We start from the raw sequence: 18,232 nt of genomic DNA on the forward strand, positions 1-18,232 counted from the left end.
GGAGCTGGATTCTAGAACTTGTACTCTTAAATGTCTCTGTCATGGGTAAGAAGATCTGGATGGTCATTCGTAAAACATAATATGATGATCATTCAAAGCAGAGTGAGGGTGTATGAGAGTCTCAGGGATCTTTAGTCTTTAATGCCTCCCTTTGGACTGTGATCCCTGCTTTTTATCCACAAATCATAGTCTGTTGAGGTTAAGGAGCTTCTCAGAGGATTCAACCCTACTGAGAACAGAGAGAATAAACTACATTCCCTGTGTAACCCAAAACCCTCTGTGACTAATCACCTATTTCTCACCAGAAAGTTAGGGCTGCCTGCAGTGTGCATATCTGGGCCCCAAGGCCTCACATCCATCTTTCTGTTCTGTGGCTTTCTTCTGTGAAAAATAGGAATGATCCGGAATATATAGATTTTGGAGTAAGATGGACCTAATTTTGGATCCTGACTCAACTGTTTGCCTTCATATCCTTGAGATGTCTGTAAGGAGTTAGCCTCTGAATCTTGGCTTTCTCACTGTAAAAGGTAGATGATCTTGAAGTCTTCCAGAATTCCCATGAGGGCTAAATCGGGTAATGCTTGCACACTGCCTGCAACATAGCAACCCTTTGATTCACATCACAGCTGTCTCCTGTCTACATGCTACACATACAGATTGATGTGTAGAGACTATGTGTATTCATAATTAGGCTCCTGTTAATTACTAACTTATTTAACCCTCACACAACATGATTATCCCTATTTTATATATAGAGAAGCAGAGTCAAGCAATTGAGTCACCCAGTTATAAGTGGTAATGTCAGGACTCAAACCCAGGCAGTTTACCTCTAGGTCCTACACCACTGAATGCCCAAAACTATTGACAAATAGTTAGCTATGGAACAGTGGTTCTCAACTGGACCTGATTTTGCTCCCTGCTGCCCCATAGGTCATTTGATGGTGTCTGGAAATATCTTGGATGTTACAGGAAGGGATGCTATTGGCACTTAGTGGTAGAAGCCAGGGATGCAGCTAACCATCCTCAGTGCACAGGACGTCCCCCCGTGATAGAGTACTATCAGGCCCAGAATGTCCACAGCATCAAGGCTAAAAACCCTGCTATTGAGTGTGACAGGAACCATGTTACCCATGGGAACTTCATGGCTCTATGCAGTTAAAGGAGCTTATAAGAAGGCAAGTTGAAGGCTTGGTGCCTGCAGAAGCTATTCCTGGGCCACTGGGGCTGTCTCCAATGTCTGGCAAAGGGGTTGAGACCAGAGAGCTGGACCCCAGCCCGGCTATGAGCTCAGCTGACTCACCTGGTTATTACTGAGCCCCTCAGAGCCCCAGGTTCCTCATATGCACAAAACAGGCAAGAATTCCTTCCTTACAGGACTGTGAGGCTCAAAGAGGCAACCCATGAGTCTGGCACACAGCAAGTGCTTAGTGAACTGTGTGATGACACAGGGAGCCAGAACAAGGGATGGATTGCTGGGTCAGCACCCACCTACACGAGCTGGCAGCTGCTTGTTCCCTGGAGAGCACAGGAAGGTGCAAAACTAGGTGCATGGTGACACTATTTCTAGGCAGTTTCCCTCCTTGTAAAGCAGACCTGTCTGCAGGGGAGGGTGGAAAGCATTCTCTCCACATCAGGCTGTTTTTATAGTTGTGCGCTGTGAATGGATTTTGTTTGGCTTTATTTTTCCCTCAAGGTTTTATCTGCCCAGCCCCAGCCAAAAACATTTAAAAGTAGGGAGACAGACTCCATACCTATAGATTTATAACATCCTTGATTCCTGTCATGTCAACATGAAAATTAGGTAAGTAGATAACACTGGAGGAGTTTTTTTCTGTGGACTAACAGTGTTTTTTCTCCTTCAAGCCAAAATATAAACCCGGTGTCTGTCTCCCTGTATCTCTCACATACATACATATCTCCTTCTCATTTTTGCTCTACCTGGAGACCCACACAAATTTCATGCTTTTCTCTTATTATTGAGATGTGAACATTACCCACCAGCCTCTAGGACTTTCCATGAGGCAAAGACAAATTATCTGAGTCATGATCTTTATTTCTTCCCTCGGCAGGAAATCCAGATGTGATTGGAGGATATTTTAGAGTACAGTTCTTTTATTATTATTATTATTATTATCATCATTTTTTTATTTTTAAGATTTTATTTATTTATTCATGAGAGACAGAGAGAGAGAGAGAGAGAGAGAGAGAGAGAGAAAGAGAGAGAGAGAGAGGCAGAGACACAGGCAGAGGGAAAAGCAGGCTCCATGCAGGGAGCCTGACGTGGGACTCCATCCCAGGTCTCCAGGATCATGCCCTGGGCTGAAGGCGGCGCTATACCACGAGCTATCGGGGCTGCCCTAGAATACAGTTCTAAAGGCACAGGCACCTAAATCTTTTTAGAGAGATGTTATATTTTTAATCAAGTAAACGTTTTAATTACTAACATGCCTCCCACCTCCTACTCTCCTAGAAAACCTGCTTGTGAACTTCTCACGGGTCTCCTATGAAATGGAATAGCAGCTTGCTCCTCTGGAGGCCTTTATTTTAAGGGCTGAAAAACTTCCTGGTACAAGTTCCCAAGGGCAGGAGTGCCTGGGTGGCTCAGCTAGTTAAGTGTCTGCCTTTGGCTTAGGTCATGTTCTCAGGGTCCGGGGATGGAGCCCCATATGACAGGGAGTCTGCTTCTCTCTCTCCCTCTGCCCCCCATTCCCACCATCCTGCTCATGCTCTGTCTCTTTCTGTTTCAAATAAATAATAAAATCTTAAAAAAAAAAAGTTCCCAAGGGCAAATATGTTATTATTTTTTTTCTGAGCCACAATAGATTTCTGCATTGTTTCTGGGCTTAACAAAACCAGATTTCAGAGCAGGTCTGCTTTGCCTTATATTTGGAAGTCTGTAGGAAGAGGGATCTAGGGAGGAATGAAGCTAGAATGAATGGAATGAATTATCCCCTCTCTCCATCCTCTTCCTATTCCTCTCTTTAGCCTAGAGTAGCCTCTCATGGGTTTTACTGGCAAATACAGTTGAACTCCATAAGTAACATATGCCCACATAAAGGAAAAAATATGGGACTAGGAGAAATATCAGACTGGATTTTATCCTTGTTTTACAACCAACAAACTATGAAACCTTAAGTGTGCCATGTGACTTTCTGGACCTTTGTTTCTCCTTCCATGAAATGAGTGGGCAGGGGTTCCTGGGGAGTTATATTAAATCCTCAAATGCCTCTAGGGATTAGGCTAATGAGCAGAATGAATGAAGTGGCCTGGGCAGGGCCTATCCCCTCTAATGGGGCAGCCTTTGTCTCCAGTCAATTCCATTTCCAATGCTATGTGAAAATGTGGGCCTAGGGGTATCAGATCATCCCTTTTTTTTGAAGATTTTATTTTTATTTATTCATGACAGACAGACAGAGAGGCAGAGACACAGGTAGAGGGAGAAGGCTTCATGCAGGGATCCTGACGTGGGACTCGATACCGGGTCTCCAGGATCACACCCTGGGCTGAAGGCAGCGCCAAACTGCTAGGCCACCGGGGCTGCCCAGATCATCCCATTTTTTTAAAGAGAATCCTAAAACCCAGAAGTTGAAGATTTTAAGTGAAATATCTTGATTTTTCAGAAGTTGAAAATAACTACTTGGTGGACTCAACAGGTCAAGAAGCCAAGTATGGCCCCAGGGCTGCAACACTATTGCCTCTGAACAGAACTTTGTGATCTTGACCTAAAGAGCTTCTGACCATAAGTGTTCAAATATATCACATACAAAATATCATACATGACCCTAAATAGCCAAAGCAATCCTGATAAAGAAGAACAAAGATTCCTAATTTCAAACTATATTACAAAGCTATAGTGGTCAACATAGTATGGTACCGGCAAAAAAGCAGGCTCACAGATCAATAGAACAGATCACAGACCAGGAATATATATAGATTCAGTCAATTTTTTACAAAACAGCCAAGAATATACAAATGAGGAAAGGACAGTCTTCAATATATGGTGCTGTGAAAATTGGACAGGCAGGTGTAAAAGAATGAAACTGAACCCCTGTCTTATACCATACACAAAAATTAATTCAAAATGCATTAAAGATTTGAATGTAAGACCTGAAGCCATAAAATTCCTAGAAGAAAAATAGGGGTAAGTTCCTTGGCATTGGTCTTGGAAATGACTTTTTTGTATTTGACACTGAAAGGCAATAATAACAAAAATAAAGTGGGACTACATCAAAGTAAAAAGCTTCTGCACAATGAAGGGAAACATTAGCAAAATGAAAAGACACTGATGGGATGGGAGAGAATATCTGCAAACCACATATCTGATAAGGGGTTAAAAATATATATAAGGAACTCATACAACTCAATAGCAAAAAAAAAAAAAAAAAAAATCCCAAATAACCCAATCAAAATTTGGACAAAGAATCTGAATATACATTTTTCTAAAGATGATATACAAATGGTCAACAGGTACATGGAAAGGTTCTAGACATGACTCAACATCAGGGAAAATCAAAACCACAATGAGATACAACCCCATACCTGTTAGAATGGTTATTAAATTAAAATTTATTAAGAATTATAAAATTATTAAATTAAAATTTTTAATAATTATAAAATTATTAGATTTTTAAAAATGAACTTTATTAAAAACTTACCATGATAATCCTGACTTTATTTTTTCCTTTTCAACAGATCCTTATAAACTTTGCCAGAAAGTGGGAACTACAATATTAGTCCATCTAATGGTTTATAATTGTATGCTCCTTAAAAGAGGACTTAGTCTAATAGGAGCACACAATATTTATTAGTAGTATATCAGGATATCTTTCAAATAAACTTTTTTTTTTTTTTTTTTGCCTTTTAATCAGAAACCCTCGAGGAGATCTCCAAAGACTTTGATTTTAATGAATATATGTTCCTTGCCCTATATCCTCTGCCCTTGGGGCTGGTGCGTGGAAATCAGATAGGGTTTCAATATGGATTCTCACTTAAAAGGCAAACCTTCACCTTAGAATCTGACTCTGTGAGAAGGTCATGCTAGCACCACCTTTGTGAGGTGCCTGCCCATGGGAGGGAAGGAGGCAGTGAACATTACCTTTGGAATGCACATTGTGGGCTCGGACAAGCGAGGGTAGGTGTAGGAGTTGTATGAGTGTCCTTGGGGGTGGGTTTTAAATGCACTTGCTCCGAAGGGCATCATGGGTTCCTGGAGCCCCGAGCCTGATCTGGACCTCTGCCGCATGGTGGGCTGAGGGCTGGTCTGATTCAGGTAGGACGACTTTGGCCTCCTATCATAGTCATCCAGGCTGGGTCCCCACTCACTTTCACTGAACACCAGACTCTCCTTGGAGCACCCACTGGTCCCCGCAGTTCTAGAAGGCGTGAATTGGAACGGATAATCTAGAGGGGAGCTGCTTGAGGCTCTCTGGTACTCCCACTTGAGGTCGCTGTATTCACTTGGCTTGCTCAGGGAGTCCAAGTGTGTGTGATAATCAAGGGGAAATCTGGCAAGATCAGATTTCCAAGGCTTCATCTCAGGATAGTGGGCCTCCCCATGTTTTGTCTTCATGACATGCCCATTTTGCTTGGCCACATGGCTGCCCTTATAAAATGGATCCAGGTCATCACCATAGAGACTCTTTTCTCGATACTTCTCAGTTGTGTAGTCAGCAGTGGTATCGGATTCGCTGGAATACTGTGAGAAGGTGATAAAGCCATTTTCTTCACGATGGCCTTGACCGTGGCTGGAGGCCCCCTGGTCTGGGGTGGGCGGACTTTCCTTCCGTAGGGAGTTGGAGCGAGTCACGGAGATGTTGTCAAAGTCCTCCAGCAGGCCGTTGATGGAGGTTTCCTTGCACGGTTTATTTCCTCTAACGATTGTCTGGGAATAGTAAAAGGAATGCCATTTAAAGAAAACATTTCATGCTCTCAAGTTGATGTTGGAATCCCACCCCAACTCCATCTAATTTCAACCACAAGGAGAAAAGACCCTAGGAACATACTCTAAAAAGTGATGATTAAAAAAAAAAAAAAACCAAAAAACCAAAAAAACCTGTTGACTGATTTCAGTGGTGAAATAAGCTAAATATTACATAATTGAAAACTGCAAAATTTCTTTTACCTATCTCAACAGAGAGATCAAATAAACATCAAAAGCCATTTAGAAAACTATACAAGCAATCACTGTCTTATTTACCAGGTAAGTGAAACCTCCTCCTCACTCCTTCCCCTCCTTAAATAATAAACCCTAACCATCTAACAATAAGCTGATTATAATTTTAAGTCTACAACTGGTTAGAAAAAGCATATTTATTACTTTTATATTCCTTATCCAGATTATTTGCAAAGCCAGTAAACATGGTAACTTGAATATTAACATTCCCAGAAATGGGCACACACTTTTTTTTTTACCCTTTTATGAAATACATATGAAAACTGAAGTTATCAGATTTTCTGGAAGAGGCACTTTCTGAACTGTAAGTAAGGAACAGCATGAAGATTACTTGTGAGATTTTATTTGTGATCACATATGATATTCTCATTAAGCATCTAACTATAATGCTTGCTAGAGCCACACTTTTGTATCATCATTGCTGACGTTTGGATGGCTTAGTAATTGATGTGGTTATACTTGAATCTTAGTGACACAAACTGCCAAGCCCAAATGTTCCCTTTAACGAACCTAAGTAACACTGGAATACTAGGAACAGAAAGAAATCACAAACCACTTACAAAACCAGTCAGCTGTGCCTTGACAATGACAAGGTTTGCAGCAAAATATGATGGGGGTGGATAAAAGAACAAAGAACAAAGTGTTGTGACTTCATACTTCCAGGATTTTAAGAGAAAAATACATTTGAGCAAGTAACAAAACCATCTCAGTATAATAGAGGATTTCAAACTAGAGGAACAAGTCAAAATTGTCCTAGAGCATATGCTTTATATATCAGTGATTCCCGAAGTATCTATGATGAAAGACAAGGTTTTGTTTTTTTCCATCCAATCAGTCCTGGACTAAGACTTTTGGCCTATAAACCTTTCTTTTAAATAAACTTTTAATTTTGGAATGGTTTTAGATTAATGGATTGCAAGGAGAATATATAGAGCTCTCATCTATCCCTTACTGTCTTGTCAATATCTTGCGCTGCTATTAACTAAACTTCACAGTTTATGTTAATTTCATTGTCCCCCTCCCCCCCAGTGTTCCTGGGTTCCATCCAGGATACCTCATACTTATTTTTCATATCTCCTCAGGTCTGTGATAGTTTCTCAGACTTTCCTTGTTTTGGATGACCTTAATAGTTTTAAGGAGCAGTGGTCAGGGGTTCTGCAGAATGTCCCTCAACTGGGAATGTCTGATGTTTTTCTCATGGTTAAACTGAGGTTATTGGTTTGGGGGGCAGGGGCAGATCACAGATTAAGGTACCAATTTTATTCCATCATATCTAGCATGCCTATCATCATCAGTGGCTTATTACTGATGAGGCTGACTTTGGTCACCTGACCCAGGTTGTGCTCACCAGGTTTCCGCACTACAAAGTTACACTCCCCTTCCTTTGTTGCTTTCCAAACTGTATCCTTAGAGGTAAACTATTCTACTTCCATGAGAGGGGGCACCTACATAGAGTATACAGAATTCTTCTGCACAGGAGACTTGCATATTCTATTTACTTATTCAGTCATTTAGTTGTGTCAGTATGGATAGAATCATGGGTGTTTATTTCATACTTTGGATTATAATCCCAAACTATGTTTTTGTTTTGTTTCTCTGTTTGTTCTAGCTTTAGTTACTGAGAGTTCTTTCATACTGGCTGCTCTGTCCCTTTCATAAGCCTCCATCCTCTTATTTTTTAAGCCCGTCCTTACTTTTTGACACTACAAGAGACTCCAGGTTCATCTTGTAAATTCCCTGCCCTTGCCCTAAAATCAACCATGTCTCCAAGGGGCCTGGTTCCTTTAACTGGCTAATGATATTAGAAACTAAAATTAGAAACTAATATCTGGATGCCGGGTATGCTCACTGTTACTGGGGTGTCACTGCTTCCAGTGAATAGAGCCCCTCAGCGAACAGAGCCAGGCAATACATGTACATACACTTCCCTTAGTATGCACACACATCTGTAAATATATCTATCCACCTGTTCCTCTATTAAGCTAAACATGAATTTGTACTATTGTCTCTGAATCTAATCCAGTCTCACATGGTTCATTCTAGCTTGCCCTGTATTTGTTGGTGAAAAAAATGGTGAAAAACCTGGATCCCTCCATCTGCCATTATTTTGGTTATTCAATCTGAGGGTACAAATATAGCAGTTTTAGAATTATTACCCCACATCACCATGGCAAACAACATTGCCAGCTAGAGTACAGTGTTTAGTATGGTGTTTTGGACTTTGGGCTTACAGTTTCCATTCAAAGAAAGCCCTGTTTTAAAAAGTTACTTAGGTTAGTGTCTACCCCCCACCCCCGCCCCCTTCTAGGAGATTATCTCACACATGTGTAATAGTTAAATTCTTCTGTCACAGTTTGCATTCCATCCTGGGATCCTCTGATTTGGTTGGCTTAAAAAATTACTCTTTGTGCTGGAAAGTTCTATGGGTATTGACAAATACAAAGCATCATATATTCACCATTACAGGGCCATAAAAGATTAGGTCTATACTTGCCGTCTCCTGGGCTTTCCCTGGTCGGATACTGCCTCTTCTCCAAACCTCTGATATACTGTTGATCTGTTTTCTATCCGTATAGTTCTGCCTTTTCCAAATAACCTAAGAATGGAATCAAACAGTCCAGAGCCTTTTGGTCTGGCTTCTTTCATTTAGATAATGCATTTGAGGTTAATCTAGGTTGTTCTGTGAATTAATAGCCTATTTGCCGCCATTCTTCTTTAAAAATCACTGAATAGTATTCCAGTATATGGAGTGTTATGATTGTGTGTGTGGGAGGGGTATAAAAGGATTAATTGTCCAGATAGGTGATGTTCTGTGTGAGCATCCCCTCGAGAGAAAAAGAATCACCTATCATATATACATCAGGACCTCTTCTCAGGGCAACAATATCCATGCCCATCCCAACAGATGAACTTGGGAGAAACAATACCTTCGACAGGGATGAGTAAGAACTGGGGAGAGGAAAGGAAGGAATGGACATCTTTTGATTCACTAAGTATGAGTGCTAGTAACTCATCCTCAAGTCTGTCTGAGAAGCTTCATACTGCATTTCAGTTGCCTCTTACCTACTTACCATTTCCCTATTTGCTCAGGTACTCTTCAAGCTCTTAGACATAGGTACTGTTACTTTCTGTGTATTTAACAGCTGGCCTCCTCTCTTCAATAATGCTTTGTACAAATTTTTAAAAAGACTTATTTGAGAAAGAACAAGAGAAAGAGAGAGATAGAGAAGGGCAGAGAGAGAGAGAGAGAGAAAGCATGAGAGGGGGTGAGGGGAAAAGGGAAAAAGAGAGAGAGAATCCTAAGCAGACTTCCTGCTGAGTGGGAAGTCCAACATGGGCTTGATCCCATGACATGACATCATGACCTGAGCCGAAATCAAGAGTCGGATGCTCACCTGAGACACCCAGGCACCCCATGTTTTGTACAGATTTTTAGGAAATAGTATTAAGTGGTGCTAATAGTTCTGGTCTTAATTTTAGCCACATTTGCTATGTGACTTAGTTTCATCGTTTGATATCTAGTGATACCCCTCCAGTCGCCTCCAGGAATTGTAGAGGCTGACGGAGGGAGGGATTATGTAGCAGTTTTGAAACATACCAATGTATGCACTCCATTCCAGGGGACACACATTTGTAAATCTGAAATGCGTGAAGAGCACTAAATACAACTCATTGATAAAGGCAAGTTAAAACGTGAAGTTTATAAGGAAAAGATGAGAGAAGAACAGACTAAAAATCCTGATAAGTTTTCAGGAAGAGGAGAATCATGAGCTAAGTCCAGGAGGAAATAATAGATGGACTCAGATGGCCAAAAAAAGAGGTGTTACCAGCTCATCACTTACTCAATTGATGGAGGCACAGATGATCGGAGTATGTTAAGATTCCACCATCTTTGGGGCTATGTGGATAACTGTGATAACAGAAGAAAGAGTCCTCAGCTCATATTAAACTGGCATTTCGATCACTTGTCCTGTGGCATTTTTATTCAGAAAATTAAAATCATCTTCAGAATATTGTACCATCTTCAGAAAATTATATCATCTTCAGAAAATTAATAAATAGCTTTGATTGGGCTGGACTATTAGTCTTAGAAATTCATTACCAGGACATGGATATTTAGAAGGAAAAAAATTCCTTTCCTGTGTGATTCTTTTGTGATCAGAGCATTATTGAATACTTCCTTTGAAACTGCTGAGTCCTTTAAATCTTCCTGTTTTCTCGCTAAAACTCTTCTCATTTCATTAATGAGCTGAAATGTGCAGACTTGAGACTCAGTCACTTTGTTTCTGGGGAATACTGAGAGAAAGGAATTTAGATGTCTATCACCTATCAATGTGTCCATCCAACCATCCATCCACTCACCCACCCACCTATCCATACAATAACAGTTAAAGCTGTAACCGAGATCTATAATATGTCTATATCCATAGTATCAGCAAGCATTTTTTAAAATGGCTAATAACATAATGAAGTTCTGTTTGAGAGAGCGCTTTTTTCTCTCATTATGCTATAAATATCTTACATTTGGAAAATGAAAAAACAAACAATCATAAACAACTATTTCACAATTTTGTCCCCCAAGTAAGTTCATTTAGATTTTTCTGGGAGATTAGGGGGTCAGTGTTCCAATACATGAATTAATCTGTGACTTCAGAGTTGGGGGGTCTGCTGTTTCCATGCACTTATTATTGGATACCCAGAGACGTATGTTCAGTTTACCTTTAAAATTAGAGCAGTTAACTCAGTAAACAGAATTCTATATATTTGTTAATATAAAAGAAGAAATATTCTATTACTATGTGCTGAGCTAAATGCTAATTAAAAGAAAAATGAAGACTTTCATTGAAGAAGAAACACTTTTAAAAAACAAAGTATTATTTTTTAATCTTTGTTTTGAATCAGGCTCAAAGCACTTACCAGCTGTGTGATAGTGGTTAAGTTACCTAACCTTTTAAGCCATGGTTTCTTAACCCATAAAATGGCAAGAATAAATCTTTGCCTCATTGGGTTAATGTGACTGAATAATATGTGTAAATCAGTTGGCATAATTTCTGGAATACAGTAAGTACTAACAAATGGTAGATATTTAACTATTTTATAAGTTAAAATGTACTTTTAAGTTAGGTTGATAATTTAGGGGAAAAAACTTGCAAATAACAGGATAAATCTCAACTTTATACAATGGAATAATTGATGTTCTATATCTTTATTTTTTAAAAAGATTTTATTTACTTATTCATGAGACACACACACAGAGTGAGAGCGAGAGTGAGAGAGAGAGAGGCAGAGACACAGGCAGAAGGAGAAGCAGGCTCCATGCAGGGAGCCCTACGTGGAACTCAATCCCAGGTCTCCAGGATCACACCCTGGGCCGAAGGCGGTGCTAAACCGCTGAGCCACCCAGGCTGCCCTGTTCTATACTTTTTAAAAATTATTATTAGTAACTTTAGATACAAAACACAATTTTTTTTGAGTTTAAAGATGTATCTTCAATTAACTACAATTGTTATATATGTCAAATATTCCTAATAGATGTAAAAAAATGGAATACTTTCAAGTCATGATCAGCACTCGACTGGTTTCTTAAAAATGTAATGTCTGAATAATAAAAATTAGCAAAATTAGATTTCAATTATTTAAACATATTTAAAGATATGTACAGAAGAGTAAGGTTAATAGAAATACAGTAAAGTGGTGACACTGGCCATCAATAGATGGGAAGATTAAGAATACTATATATTTTAGACCCGTACTTCTCAGATTTTTTTTTTTCCTTCTCAGATCTTAATGTGTATATAATCACCTGCAGATCCTGTTAAACAGAAATTCACATTGGAAAGATCTGAGGAAAGGGCTGAGACTCTACATCTTGAATGAACTCCCAGGCAATGATAATGCTGCTGCTCTGTTCACACTGTGTACTCACTGGGGTTAGTGTATTTTCCAGATTTTCCACAACTAGGGTACTTTTATAATAAAAAACATTTGACTGGCATATACTTTTCAGTTTAATAGGATTCAGGATTACATATGTGTGTATGTATATGTATGTATATATACACACATATATGTATATATATGTATACACACATATATGTATATACATATGTATGTGTATATATGTATATATACATACACACACATATATTTTATTAAATATATAGTATAGTGTTAAATATATTTTACATCTAGATAATATTATATATGTAAGTACACATATCTAGCATTACACATATATATTGTGTTAAAATTATTTGATGTTATAGTTGGCTACTAGGAGCTACACTGTTCAACATTTTCCCATTCCCTGTAAAGGTGAAGTATTTCTAATGTTTAACCAAAATGAATAATAGATTTCACTATTTTGGTACACCAGTTTCTATAGCATCATGATCTTAGTATTAGGGTATACTGATGAAGATACCCTTAAGTTTAAGTGAAACTTAAAGTACATAGAAGTGAAGGTGTGGTGTGGATATTTGAAAAGAAGAAAATTTTATCCATAGCAAAACCAAAAATCCTAAATAAATAAATAAGCAAGCAAGCAAAGAAAAACCCAAAGATACTCTAGCAGGCTATAGTACATGGTCTTTCTTTCCCTGAATCTCCTTTTTAACATTTGGAGATGTTTACAGATGGTATAAATGTATCACACTTAAAGGAAGCACATGCGTTTCTCCCTGTCAATGAAAACTATTAAATTGCTGTTAACAAGCAGGAGCTTACAAAATATAAGTATCTATTTAAAAGAAATTGTTGACCTCCCTAAAAAGAATAGAAAAAAAAGAAGGGTTTAATAACCTCATTTAATCAGAAAGACCAGTCCAACTAGAACTGAGGTAGTATTTGTTTCCCTGACACAGGTTTCACTTTAAGGAATCATAACAGCAAAACAACAATAATGAAATTCAAACATGCAGAGTTTTACAACACGGTTTAACCAGGCTTCAAAATGTAAGAACCACTATTTATGGCTGTCAGTGTCTGATGTTTAAGAAAGCAAGATTGTGCAGCTTTAGAGATCAATAATATAATAACTGCAAGAGTATCGGCAAATTTCATGCTTCGAAACAGCCAGGCATTAAAAATCAATGCAACCCAATCTATTTGAGTTTGACACCCTGGTTCTCATTGTTTTTCCATTGTGCCTGGCCCAGCTCGGTGTCTGCCTCCTTGGTGACAGCGGCCATATTTCATGGTGCTCCTTCCCCAGGCTGCCGGCCGGTGATAAGCTATAATGGATCTGTCCCTGAGAACAGCTGTCTCCCCTTGTTCCGAGGAAGAGATGAAAAAGGGCCTCTGCTCTCACAGACTGTATTAACCTTGACAATAATGAAGTGTGTAATTAACAGCTTTGCCCTAATGAGACCTTGCATTTCTTTTTAAAAAACATCGTCTTCTATCCTCTTCAAGAATGTGTTCCATTGTGTCGTTCTGGGTAAACACTTCTCCGGAGGTCAATAAGCTAAATATTCCCATGACTCAAGAACAAACCAGGAGTCTCTCAGAAAGTACCTACTTTTAACAATTTATCCGAATTCCCACCCTGTTTGTAGAGAACGAGTTCCTTTGTTTTTATTATGGAATGTGGCTGAAAACAGCTGTGTACGTAACAACAGCAGACGGATCTGACATACTTGAATCCTTATGGCAAGAAATGCTAATTCTCAGCTGGATTTCCTCACATCAGAAGACCCGGGATCTTCTATTTTCTTTCAGCTTTCTACATACACCTTTTTTTTGGTACCCATGGGGGGTGGGGCTAATCGGGTGAATAGTTACAGTCTCATATTCCTGGAAAACATGAGAATCAGGGCAGGACAATTCAAAGTGGCAGCAGTGGTGAGGATTTCTAGTCATTAAGATCTCAGTAAATATGTAATGATCATATAGAATCCAAATAAGCCGATTCCTTTACTAACTAAAACTGTCATGTTCTGCACCAATTATAATAAAGTACAATGTATCTAAGAAGGATTTTTTGAATTTAGTAAAAAGCAAGATTCCTCATTAACTGCCTCTTTAAACACAGGGAATCCAACACATGTAGCGACCAGTTCCACACAAGGATAATCCCTCAGGGTGACTTTCTGGTTATTGTTAATCTGGCAAAGCAAATGCAATTAGTTTACAGCCCTGATTCTTGCTGCTTAGAATGTGAGGCAGTCGGGCTGAAGTCAATGGAAGTCAGTTTACCCAGAGGTAATAGAAATGGTTCATGGATGTGTTTCAAGTTGGTTTGAGTCTGAGTATTCTAGCTGGGACCTTAATTATTACTCATTTGCTATTTTCTGATTCATGGTCTAGGTAGCAATGAGGTCTAAGGAAGTATCTCTGTTCATTAATTTATTGATTTACTGAATCAAAAAATCATTCTTAAGGACAGGGAGTACTTGGAGATGAGACAGCAGTCCACCTTCTATTTCTTAACTTGGGTAGTACATGTAAGAATTTAGTATTACTCTTTAAATTTTTCATGTGGTACATTCATGGGTTCCTCAAAAGCAGAGTCGAGGCAGAGGCTCACACATGAGTAGTCTATTTTGCAAAATGAGGTTAGGAATAGTAAGGGGGTGAAACAGAGGAAAGGAAGTGAAGTCAAGGGTGTGTTATCAAGCTGGCTATCTATGGACAACTGGGGCTCGCTTCTCCTGAGGAGCTCTGAAGCCTCAGAACTGACCTCTCAAAGGAATGAAGATGGATGGACTAATCGACTTGCTCCCATCTTCTGTGTGAGAATGGCTAAGAGGACTCCCGTGTGCGTCCCCACAAGGTGGTGGTGAAGACACCACCACATCCACTAGCAAAGGTTAAGTGGTGCCAACTGAGGATAGCTTTGGCATTGCTTTGGCAATGGCTAGAGGACATAAGGCTGCCTAAGATATGTGAGATGGGACCCAAAAGGCATCCAGTGCACCTTTTTAGACATAATTTCACAATAAGAAATTAAAAATGAAGACAGACAGGGTCCCCTTCTTGCAAACCAACGGGCATGGATATCAGTATGCTTGACTGATGTGTAGCAGATATGCTAAATGGCCACCAAAGATATGTACTCCCCTTCCATGTGTAAAGGTATTGCTCTAAAAGTGGGAGATGATGGGGCATCTGGTGGCTTAGAGGTTGAGCATCTGCCTTTGGCTCAGATGGTGATTCTGGGGTCCTGGGATTTAGTCCTGCATCAGGCTCACCACAGGGAGCCTGCTTTTCCCTCTGCCTATGTTTCTTCTTGTCTCTGTCTCTCATGAATAAATAAATAAATAAATAAAGTCTTAAAAAAATCAAGTGGAAGATGCCAGGCTATAGTCTGTGGGCCAAATCAAGTCTGTTTTTGTAAATAAGTTTTATTGGAACACAGCCACATGCATTTATGTATGGTATATGGCTGCTTTTGGACCACAATAGAGAAACCACATGGTCCATGGCCCTTCACAGAAAAAGTCTGCTGACTCTTGAACTGGACTGTCACCAGTTGTCCTGGTCTCATTTTGGGGGAGAACTGTTCTAGTGTTTGATTTATGGGCTGCATCAAAAAGCAAAAACAAAACAAAACAAAACCTCCTGGTGAGCTGATAATGCTGTGTGTCAGTGGGATAGGGTCACTTGGGACCAAAAAAAAAAAAAAAAAAAAGACTTAGCTCAATTATAATCTGTGATTCTATGGCAGAAGAGGACATGAAACATAGGTTGTCCACTCCTGAAGCTATTTTGTTTGTGGGCCAAGTTAATCAACTAAAATAAGAGATCATATCCTGTTCTCAAAGGAATTCTCAAGCAACAACAATCTGGGATGCAAGTTGCTTGGGTTCTTGTTCAATGTTAGGTATCACAGGTCTGATGACATAGACAAGAGCTGAGCACCCTCCATACAGGATCTAAGCTTTAAATAATTTGTGAGATCAATGAAATGACTGCCAATATTTCATGAATTAGCTTCAAAGAGCTTCTAATCATTAACATTGATCTAAACACAGTGTGCCCAAGACCATTAGAAGTGTTATCCCCATATTTAACCTTTACAAGACCCTGAGATAGATGGCATTATTACCCCTATACAAAGAAGGGAAATGAGGCTCAGAGAGGCCAAGAAATTTGCCCAGTGTCACTCAGCTGGTAGAGTACTGCCTCTCGATATGTATGAAACTCACAGCAGAGCCCATCAGCCTCTTCAATTTAACCTCTGAGGGTGTGAGAAAGGAAGCAAAGCATGCAGGAACAAGCCCCACCCCTCTGTGATACAATGAAAGGAGCATAAACACCAAGGCATGGTAATATAAAATATTTCCAGAGACAAGCCTTCTGGGGGCACCTGAGGGGTTCAGTCGGTTAAGTGTCCAACTCTTGATTTCGGCTCAGGTCATGATCAGGGTTGTGAGATTGAGCCCTGCGTTGGGCTCTGTGCTGGGCATGGAGCCTGCTTAGGATGCTCTCTCTCCCTCCTCCTCTGCCTCCCCCAATAAAATTTTTAAAAATTATTAAAAATAAAAGAAAAAAACTTTCTTAGGGAAAGATGTTTAAAACTCAGAATTATGGGAACTGGGGGAAAAACAAGTTGATTGCTCTTTGGGATAATTAGCCTTTATAACAACTTCAGAATTCTGTCACCATAACAAAGGAGACATCTTGTTACACTGCATTTGCTAAAGATTCTGACATTTAAAAATTTAATAGCTAACAAAATGTGTGGTCTACACATCAGTTGTTACCCTCCCCCTGTAAAAACAAACCAACTAATTACACAATTCTTGAAATACTGCTACTATGCAATGCTAAATGTCAAAAATTTTTGCTTTCTTATAGACTATATAAAGATGCACAAGGCATATTTATTTTAAATTTGGTCAAAAAATTTACCTTTGAGTGTCTGAAGCTTAATTTTTTTTTCCACCTGACATTTTAAGCAATTTTAACAAACACGAAAAAGATCTCTTCAAGGCATAATAAATGTTAAGAAACTTACTAATCTGGAAATAAAATGGCTAGGCACTTAAATAACATTTTAGAGTATAAAGTTGATATTGTAATTATGTACTTAATATTTCAGAGATGGACTGACTTGTCTTAGATGGCAAGAAAAAACTATGCCCGCCATGGAAAAAAAAGGTAGAGAAAAGCTGGGCTCCAAATATTCCAAAAGTTTCAGGAACATTGAACTTCGAAGTCCATTAAATATTAAGGTCAGCTTTACTGAACATTCCTAGCTATTAGTCACTTATTTCCCTTTAGTGATTGAAGTCAGAGTGATGATGGTTACCTCCAGGGGAAGGATGTTCACTGGGAAGAGAGGCCCAAGTGAATTTTCTGGGTGATGAAAATTTCTGTATCTTCATCCAGGTTGCGGTCCCATGAGTGTGTGCATTTTTGCATATGTAAAAATCTAGAAAGCTGGACATTTATGATGTCTTTTATGTGAATTATTCTTTTGTTAAAATATACTGGGGAGGCACCAAACCAAGCAGTTGCTGTTTTTTTCCAGCAAACTATGTAGCACTTTGAGGGCAGCTTCTGCAAAAGTGGGACACTAGATATATCCCAGAATCAGTGTTTGCCAGGTGTTGGCAGGTAGGGTCAGTAAGTGCTACCATGTGGATGAATTAGGGAGTGTAAGATGGAGGGCAATTAATCAAGAAGGGGGCTGACAGGTAAGTATAATGCAGCAGCACTGGAAGACTGGAGGTCCGTGGCAAGGAGAAGAACAAGTTGTGGGCATGGATTTGAGAGGGTGACTGAGTCAGCAAGGAAGCAAATCTAATCAAGGATATGAGACTGCACACGGAATATTTTAGGAACTTAGCAAGTGTGAAAGAAATAATGCTATTACAAGATGGGAGGCCGCTTTCATTCCTTAATTTCTTCACCTTTCCCATTAGTGGAGCCTAGTGCCTCTCTCCCTGCTAACTTGGCTCAGAGCAGAAAGTCTGTGAGGCTTTCCTTCTGCACAGCAGAGGTGCTAACGCCTCACATCTTTGATTTATACGAGCTATGTGCAGGACAGAATTATGTAGTTCCTCTTGTCTGTTGCAAAATGAGATCCCCTTTCCCCCAAAGAGATCTGTCTCT

General features: G+C 39.4%; 1 protein-coding gene across 1 annotated transcript in view; it reads right to left on the reverse strand.

Annotated features, from left to right (window-relative positions):
* The window catches only part of PAK5 (p21 (RAC1) activated kinase 5), a 156,269-nt gene that overhangs the window by 37,361 nt on the left and 100,676 nt on the right, over nucleotides 1-18,232 (reverse strand). The window contains exon 3 of the mRNA XM_055304136.1: nucleotides 5,096-5,881. Within this exon, the coding sequence (XP_055160111.1) occupies nucleotides 5,096-5,881 (786 nt within the window). The remainder of the gene's footprint in view (nucleotides 1-5,095; nucleotides 5,882-18,232) is intronic.

The sequence above is a fragment of the Nyctereutes procyonoides genome, unplaced genomic scaffold, assembly GCF_905146905.1.
Source record: "Nyctereutes procyonoides isolate TBG_1078 unplaced genomic scaffold, NYPRO_anot_genome, whole genome shotgun sequence".
Lineage (NCBI taxonomy): Eukaryota > Metazoa > Chordata > Mammalia > Carnivora > Canidae > Nyctereutes > Nyctereutes procyonoides.